Here is a 9,871-nt window from a genome sequence, read left to right as displayed (position 1 = left end):
CTAGTTATGGTTAGTTATATTACTAGTACTTGGTGCCACGGACACTGTTATGACACTTTTATCTAAATATAAGCAGCAACATCTTGAATGGCGTGTGCCCTTTCATTGACATCCTGCATTTTAATTAATAACAAAAATGCGCGCTACATCACCTTCCACACTCCTATCCACCCCCAACCTATAGTGTCTGAAAGCAGCAAGCTACTTAATTATTTACAGTAGGTCAGATGCTCAAGATGCCCATGTAAGGACGAAAAAAAGAAGAAGGAAAAACAGTCTTTGTTCTTTGGATGTGTGCAAACATTTTATTTCTTGGGTTTGGACGGTGCTCATTTTTTATTAAAAACAAATGCACATGGAGTCAAACATCAGATGTTGTGCAAATGTGTGCTGGTACTCTACAGTACAGGAAACAAGCATCAATAGCCATATTGCACTAGTACTCAACAACAGAGAGAGTAAAGTTAAAGACATATTTGATCAGTCAGCAATGGCCATTCTGAACTCATATTGAACCGTTTTTAGAATGCATTGCTTTACAAAAGCTCTTTGTTCTTACTTCAAATACACAACCTAAAATGAATTCACAAATACACAAAAAATAAACATAACAGCCTTTTCTAAAATGTACTGTTTGTATCCATTGTGTTACAACAGTAGAAATCAAATGTTCATATAAAAATAGACAGATTACATTCAGTTAATCTTCAAAGAATATGATTACTTCCATTCTAAAATCAAGTGTCCCCACTAAAAAAACAAACTTTAAATAACAAAACCGTGCAACAACTAAATTTATTAAATTAAATATCTAAATACACATATTTTACCATTTCTAATATTTAACACCTGTTGAAGTGAAGCAAATCCTGATGTTTAAAAAGGAATCAATTTAGATGTGAAGCTCTTACCATATTTCTGTGACATTTTCTTTAATGTGTTAGTCTTAACACACACACACACTGAATGTCCCAAGGAGCTATTGATCGTTCGCAACAGTTAAAACTCCAGCAACTGTACCAAACAACATTGAACCATTGTTAAACACAATATAAAAAGCAAGAAGGTAAATGTTTTAGCCTCTGTTCTGTTTAGGTGTGACAATGCCGGGCTTAATCAATGGCTTAAATATTATCACCTTCTTCCCCTTTCTATGTGATCTTATGTATTAAAGAGGAATGGTTAAATGCAGTGGAAGAATTGTAAAGCAGAGAGATGGAGAAAATGTGCTGAGGACCATGCATGTGTTTTAAATGGTGGCTTCATGGTGTGGCATCATTGCTGAACTTAAAGCGATGGTTCGGCGTAATTTCCACCTAGCGTCACATGCACCATGAGGTCTATCTAATCAGCACCTCATGATGAATATGACGCTAGGTTGAAATTACGCCGAAACATCGCTTTAAGTCTGCTCATTCGTGCAAAGAATCCATTAATTTACACCAGGACTCCTGGTCATATGCTCAGAGTGCAACATTCTTCAAGTACCTCACAGGCCAAAAACTAACTGCAACTCAATGTTTGATTATATGTGAATATGGGAAGGGAAGATGCACTAGGGCATGTTGGACATAGTGAGAGCTGAGGCATCAGCACTACGGGGGTCCTTCACCCCTATGATGAGGTCATTAGTTCTCCGGGTGCCTTCCACCAATGACAGAACATCTATTCTTTCAACCTTGTGACCTTTGGTCTGCAGTATCTCCACGTCTTCATCTAGAAACTCAGCTGTAGGAGAGGATGAGGCAGTGGTTAGACATTACTGGGAAGAATGAATGATGAATAATAAATGTCAAACTGAATAAAAATCATTTACACCTGGTACTCAAATGTTCTTGTTTTCTGGTGTTCACACAGGTAGTGTAGCAATCAGACTCGAGTGTGGGTGCTTTGCATTTATCATCTTAAATACCAATCACATGTCTAGTAGCCTTTCACTTAGTGCTTGAAATGAAATGTTATGACTATAAACTCATGTTCTCTGAAGGAGAGGAGTGCTGTACAACAGATACAGTATGGGATATCATGCCCCCGTGTGGCCTCACTTCATACATCTGTCATCATGGTCATCCCTCAGTTCAGTAGGCGCTCTTCACTGAGACCAGTTGTGCAGCGTTACTACCTAGTGTTGTACCTCATTCCTCTCTTTCAGGGAACAGAAGTTACAGTCATTTTATTCTCTACCAGTTTATTAACTCAGTACAACATATATAGCGTGTGACATGTATTCACGCTCCACAGAGCAACCACTGAACCAGAGTTTGTACATCTAAATGCAATTGGCATGGTAGTAGCAAATGACAGCTGTAATTGGAAATGAAAAAACTCACCTACTTACAGCACAGTTTTTGAATGGAATCTGTTATCTTTGAACTTAACTATAGAACTTACTATACACAATAGATAAGTCAGTAAGAAAAACTCACAATCCACCAGGAGAGTGTTGGGCTGCAGTTGAGGATGTAGTCTACCATACGCTAAACTGTCACTCATGTTTTTACGTGAAGACAGAACATTCATCAACACCTGAAGAATCAGAAAACAATATGAAAATTAGTGCATTACTAAATTAATTGTTATGAATAATATAGGTCAAAAAGCACCTCCAGAAAAATGTTTTTCTACATGAATATAAATATAAATATAAATATAAGTAAGAAAAATATATTATTCCAGTAAGTAATAACCTGTGTGATGCCACTCAGAGCTTTCTCTCCATTGGAAGATCCAACTGCTACATATGTGCCACATAACCCCACCGCTGGCCTCACTACTGTGGGCATCAGGAAGGACATGGGCCTCTTCCCAGGCTGGAGGTTGTTATGCTACAGCCAATGAGAACAAAAAACACATGGACCAACAGAAGCTACAACAAGTATCTCAATAAGAAAACAATCTATACTTTACCAATTAAACAAGAAAGGGCATACTTACTGGGTTAGGTGATGAGCTCTCTGTTTTATTAGGCCAGGAGAAGTCCAGGATCTGGCTATTCAAAAGAATTCCTGAAGGAGTCACTATCCCGCTGCCAAATAGTTTGTTTAGAGAGCTGCAAGAGCCAAAAATAATAACAGAAAAAAAATCTCATTAAGTTTTCAATAATTTCAAACCACTCTTTACTGCCACCCGGATTTCACTGAGCAGACAATGTGCAATAGCAATTTAATTAAAAGCATGGCGTACCTTACAACTGACACAATGTGGTCATCTGGGCCCATGACCATGACCTGGGCAGCTGCTGTACCCTCCTCCAAGGTAAATGATGTAGTGTAATGGCTGACAGGGAAAGCCTGAGAGTCACTGATCATCTGGCGGAGTACGGAAGCCTGCGATTTACTTGGAAATGGAAACAACAAAGCACAGGGTTCAGTGAGAACATCTCGCTGAATTAGGATAAATTTACACAGTATATTATATAATTAAAAGATGGGAAAAAGACAGTGGGGTGGATCTCTACCTTAGCATTTTGGCTAGAAGCTCTGAGACAGAAGTGTCAAACATGGGGTCTCCCAGCCCACTCACCAGACCCAGAGCTATCTTCACAGACTGTGAGAGTAATACAAAACAACAGTATATATACTGAATTACTGCACTTTGCACAATGTTTATGCTGTGCAGGGGTGAAACAGTTAATAAATAAACTACCTCTGCAATCCAGTGGTAGGTGCTGTTCCTGGGCAGCTGGCTGGTAATGTTGTAGCCCTCCAAGATATTAAGGGCAGTGATCAGGGCAACACCTGCATGTGGGGCTGGGGCTGCCATCACGTGGTGTCCTTTAGAAGAAAAAAAAACAGAATGGAAAATTGTATTTCTGTGGTGAAATGGGGTCATTTTTGCAGCAAACTTAGATAGGTTACAGCAAGAAATTAGAATTATAAATAACTAGAAATACTGCATTGCTGTTGTACACCTCCACCATCCAATGAAGTTATAGTTTACATCCACGTCTGTCAAGGCTCATAATATTTGTAGTGAAGTCTTTGAGGGAATTTAATTAAAAAAGGAATCAAGTGTATTTTCCTTATATGTCTTCACAACAATGCTTCAGATATGATTGTCGCTGGAACCCAGCAGCACAGAAGATCTATACAATCACCACAGTGGCAAAGTGGCTACACAAGATTAGTTTCACCAATTAACTATCTGACCAAATGTGAAATATGGCCACAATCCCCCCTTCTGTTCCTGAGTTATGGTGTTGAACAATGGCCAGAAAAATGTGTTTGTATAACATGTCACAGTGACCTTTGACCTTTCAGATATAAAATGTCATGATTTCATCATTTCATCCTATTAGACATTTGTGTGAAACTTTGTCATGATTACTGTATGAATTCTTGAGTTACAGCCAAAAACATGTTTTGTGAGGTCGCCATGACCTTGACCTTTGATCACCAAATTCGATTTAGTTCATAATTGACTCTAGGTGGACGTACGTATCAGATGTTTTATAAATTCCTTCAAGGTGTTCCTGAGATATAGTGTTCTCGGAAATGGAACAGACAACCTGAAAACATAATGCCCCCCACCAGGCTATCGCTGGCATGAAGACATAAAAATTGACAAGGTGTGTACAAAGTACAATGCAAAGAAAATGACAATATTTAAACATACAACTTGTAATTGTAACAGTAAAACTTTAACTTGCTACTGTACAGTCATACAATACAGAAATAAAACAAATGTGACAAAATTCACAAGAACAATATACACAAATAATTATTTAAAAAAAAATACTGTATACAATACAATATATAACAGGATACACATGAGGAAACAGAAACAATAAAAATACAGCATACACCAGATGGGTGTCAAGCACATTATATTTGCATTGCTGGGTCAACAATAGCCAATGCTAATGCAAACAAAGTATTCAGGTGTGCTTGTCTCCACTGGTTACTCACTACCTTGTCACCTCTGTGATTATACATAATATAAATATACATAATGTATTTATAGCACTGGAAGAAATTACTGTAATTACTATTACAGTTGATATATAAAGATCCAACAGTAAATAGGATGGGATCCTCCCATCCTATTTACAGCTCAAATATATATTAAATAGTAGTAATCAATAGTATTTACCCTGGTAGGTGATCTCTGCTGGTTTCTGTAGGACTGTGGTGTAGTTTCCAAAATCATCCTCTGTGAGAACCCCACCTCTTGCTTGCACCTTTTAAAAAAGCATAGTGAAGTTATCACAATTAAGTCTTCTAATTTACCTAATATATTCACCAATGTATTGATAGTGAAAGAAAGCCTGTTATGACATTATAAGTTGTTATGACCTCTGGTTTGTAGCTAGAAACATACTGGAATTTGAGTCGCTCACTTTTGAAATTAAAAGGACAAAGCTCAGGTCCCTAAGAGTAAGGGAGAGGCTGAAATTTGAGAGACTGAAACATTTGCATTGCACAGACTGGAAAGTGCAGAAAGAGTGTAAATGTCACAGTGTGGTGTACCATAGTTTGCTACCCTTTTATATGCTGCGACGGCTACCCACATCCCATATCAACCTTATATGTGAACTGCTTTATATTCAGTAGCTGTAGCACAGGTATTCAGTCTAATGTGAAAATGTGGTCTTTTGGGGAATCATGTCAAGCTTTAAAACAACGGTGAGAACCAGCTTCAGACTGCTCTGAACGCTCCATTTCCATCCATCCATCCATTTCTAACTGAACCAAATATCTCCATATGTTCGTATGTCGAACTGATTTTGCACTAACAAAGCTCTTCTTATTAGATAAGGAACATGTTTCATTTCCTGTAAGTTGTCAACAGTCACAGTTTCTTGTTAGTTAGTCATTTAAAAACATAAAACCATCAGCAATAACTTAACACGTCACTGATATGGCTGCCCCTCAGCAGGATTCTGGAAAACTGGCCAAATAGAAAAGAGTGGGCTCAAAAGGAGGGAGGCCTCAAAGCGAAAGGAACTAAGACAACCTGTTAAAGACAGAGGTTGAACTGAGGGGCTGCATGAAGGGCCAGTACAAAATAAACAAATAAATAAAATAAATAAATCATTCAATACTATAATACAGTCACCAGAGGTCAAATACAGAGATGAAAATGAGCAGAATAGGCCCCCTTTAAAGACAAACTATGTACATATTCATATAAACATAATCCCTCTCAATCATCACTTATGATCCACTAGAAATATGTGGCAGTGTATGTATCTACGGAGACCCTACCCTATACCTGTATTTCCTTTTTTGCTGGGTTCAGGACATCTCTAGGCTTCAACGTTTGGGTGATGGGTGTGTAGCTCCCAGCCAATAACAGCACGCAGCATGTGAGGTAGGGGCCTGGTTACATCACCATGTGTCTAGTTCGCTCGACCACCTCTGCTCTGTCACCTTGCTCTTAACTCGCTCTGGTTTCATTGAGCTGTGGGGGAGGGGCTTACGTTGAATGCTTGTGTTTACAATCACCAACCAACAAATCCTGTATAGTATGTGGTGTTATTTGTATTGCTCGCATCATATCACAAGGTTGTACGGTCTATTAATAGCTCTATTTTTTGCGTATCCTTGTTTTTGCCTGATTGCTTTCTCGTTGTTATTCTGCCACCAGCAGCTGGTGTCAGAGGGGTTTTGTCACTAGTAGCAAACCCTACTGGCTCAATTTATAACTGTTAATGCTTCAATTACATTTTTAGATGAAGCCTTTAAGCAGATCTGCAACTAAGTATACATTTCATCTACTCTCCAACTACCAGTGATGGAGCATATTATATTTAGGTACTCATTTTATTTCCTCTGTTTTGTTTTTGTTCATAGAATTTAGTTTTTATATAATCAGCTGAATGTTTGCTAACCTAGCTAGCCACTCAATTAACTGCCTGGAGCCAATATAATGCTAATACATACACCCTGTTTAACTGTGTAAATAATTACTGTTGGAATAACTGTTGTGTATTTTACTTTTAGTCTTGTCGACTCTTCTTTATACTGTATTTATGTTGTTTCACTGCACTGCATTAACATCTAAAATATTTTGACATCATAACATAGAAAATCATAACTAATAATTTGTTAATTCTGTGTAACTTTTATATACCAATTCTGCTTACATATACAAAGCACAAATGAATAAATCTGATTAGTTAGTTTGTGTTGAACTCCACATTAAACACAACTCATTTTGTAATAATATTCCTAATTTGGTTTCACATCTCATTTTGTGGGTTTTTCTGTGTGACTAAACAATATGGTCTTTTAAAATCATTCATTGGTACCACAGAGTAATGAACCTGACATCATTATTTCATCATGATAAGTGAAAGTACAAAAGGGACATAGTGTCAGATGGGTAAAAGTGACTTCTCAAGGAGTCAATGCAGAATTAATGATTTATATAATGATTCTTAGAGATGGGGAGAGATGACAAAAAAAAAACCCTCCTTACTGCAGCAGCCATTTCCTGCGTCAGGTTTCCACTGTAGAACTCAGATATCCCCTTAGCTGCGACAGCATCCAAGATGGTCGCCAAATCAAGACGTCTGCTGAACAGCCCAGAGAGAGGAGCCTGGCCGTTGGGGAGGAACAAATCCCGAAATGAATCCGAAATGTTTTGGTCTTTAACTTTAGCCAGAGCTTCAGCTAGGGGAGACAAGAAAGGCAGATGACATCACACCTAATCTATAAATTACATCACCTCATGTTGTTCAGGACCCACACACAGGCCGCTTTTTTAATCGCAGGAGGTGACATTAGTGACAGTGACTTCACCCAGTGGTTTGCACTACATTACACTATACTTACCCAAGTCATGCGTAACATTAAATCCGTTTCTGGCCACATCTGCTGCCATGGTAACAACATCCTTCCACGGTATTCTGGGGAATTCAAAAGTGAGGAAAGATTGGCCTTTGGTTTAGCAATGCAGACACTCTCAACAGATTTTCAACTGTTTTGCACATAATTGTCCATCTCGCTGGAACAAGCACTAGTTTTACACACAGGCTTTACCATCATCCTCTTACCAGCTGAGGCATCAGTAATAATTACACAGCATCAGTATAATTGCAGCCTGACACCCTGGCTAAAAAAAGCAATAACCCTGTCTTTTCTTTGAACACAGCTGGTGATACTTTCAGTACGAGAGTTCACTCTGTGGACTCTGTGAAAAGCACAGGCTTTGTCAGAGGTTGGCAGAGCTTACATAATTGTAAGCTTTTACTATTCTCATCTTAAAAGAAATGGACAGAATGGAGGGAAATAAAACAGCATATCATGAACATTTATTCATGCATTAAGAAAGATTTGATAAATAAAAGTAGTATTACATAATAGATACCATACCTGCCATACAGCTGGTGCGCTTGATGCATCCCACTGAGCATGCCTGGTACTCCCACTAGCCGACCAGGCTGAAATGGAGCAAGAAGAGTAGTATGCTCAAATTAGCTGCAGCACTGAACAATAACAATAAAATAGTCTTCTATTCTCTTAGTGAAAATCTATTAAATAGAAGGAGGGAATACATCAGATGCCTTACATTGAGATCAAGGTTTGTCTGCAGCATCTCCTCAAGGATGCCAGACGGTGCCGTCTCTCTGAAGTCAATGACCCTTGTCTCATTCTTTCGTATGTCATGCACCAACATAACTCCACCACTAAATGGCAACAGAGCACAAAGCCAGCTTCTAAATCATATTCAACTATGTCTAAGAAAATCAGTGTTTAGAGAAGATGAACATGTTCTTACAACTCACCCTCCTAAACCAGAGGTGTGAGGATGCACAATCCCCAAACAGAGGGCGGCAGTGATGGCAGCATCAACACTGGATCCCTGCTTCCCCAAAACGTCAAACCCAAGAGATGTACACTGAGCCACATCTGTCACCACTGCTCCTTGGTTGAAGACCTTTCAGGAAACATGACATGCAAGAAGATAAGGAGAAGCTGCTGACGTCTTTGAATTGATCTGGTGTTAAGTGGAAGGGATCAAACATGTGAAATTACATTTAATCCCATAATCATGTGAGAGAAGCAATACTATTGCAAGAATGGCTGCAAATAATACAGATATAATGCTACCTGTGGGTCTCCAAAGTAGATCTGCATGATGAGAGCTACAGTGACTCCAGTGGCAAAGGTGAGACAGGCTGTGATGATGACTGTGAGTCCATCTCGCTGGCAGGCACACTCTTCTGTAAAGGGGTCTCTGGAGGTCTCCCGCAGGGATGCAATGTCATGGCTGGCCAGGTCAGAGGCTGAGGATGGGAGGCGCTGGAGACGAGCCGACTTCAAAAACAGATCCGGGTCTGAGATGCACAACACAAAACAAAAGGCTTAGGTGGAACAGGAACGAGCACCCAATATGTGCTGTTTCTCCACCAAACTCCAGTCACAAAATTGCCAGTTTAATGTTGCCAACATTACTAAAGAGGCAAACACAGATTCCTGGACTCTACATGCATGCAATGCACAAAAAAGCACTGTTTGGAATTCAAATTCAACCAGCAACCTAAACACACTCCAGTATATTTTGAAGTATGGCATCTGGTCTGAATGTCTGACCTGTATCTTGCTCACTCAGGACGTTGTCATCATCCTTGCGAGATTTCAATGTGTTTTCCCCGGACATCGCATCGTCCTCTGGCAGCCTGGGGAAGCTAGTGATGCTCATGTAGTCCACCGGAGAGCAGGCACTCCCCAAGGTTGTCTCTGGATTAGCATCTTTATCCACCACACACCCACTAGGGTACCCTGCCACAATTTCAGCGGCAGGGCTATGCATGCCTACTCTTGATCCTGCAGTCACACACTTAACCAATCCTAATATTTATCTTCAGGGCGTTAGAGCAGGATATCCATTCTTCCTGTCACCTCTGTGTTGTCTGGGATGATCA

At 39.4% G+C, this 9,871-nt stretch overlaps 1 protein-coding gene across 1 annotated transcript; it reads right to left on the bottom strand.

Moving 5' to 3' along the window:
* Positions 1-1,555: 1,555 nt before the first annotated feature.
* On the bottom strand, positions 1,556-9,759 carry LOC128357499 (glutathione hydrolase 7). The gene is made up of 15 exons (XM_053317858.1): positions 9,540-9,759; positions 9,057-9,283; positions 8,732-8,883; positions 8,515-8,632; positions 8,319-8,386; positions 7,779-7,852; positions 7,423-7,616; positions 5,092-5,179; positions 3,646-3,773; positions 3,458-3,546; positions 3,184-3,336; positions 2,935-3,049; positions 2,688-2,825; positions 2,427-2,526; positions 1,556-1,728 (listed from the first exon to the last, which is right to left on the bottom strand). The coding sequence occupies exons 1-15, from the start codon at positions 9,757-9,759 to the stop codon at positions 1,556-1,558; spliced, it is 2,037 nt and encodes a 678-aa protein (XP_053173833.1).
* Positions 9,760-9,871: the final 112 nt, after the last annotated feature.

This window comes from Scomber japonicus, chromosome 4 (assembly GCF_027409825.1).
Source record: "Scomber japonicus isolate fScoJap1 chromosome 4, fScoJap1.pri, whole genome shotgun sequence".
In the NCBI taxonomy this organism is placed as follows: Eukaryota; Metazoa; Chordata; class Actinopteri; order Scombriformes; family Scombridae; genus Scomber; species Scomber japonicus.
This window is presented reverse-complemented; position numbering and strand designations above follow the sequence as displayed.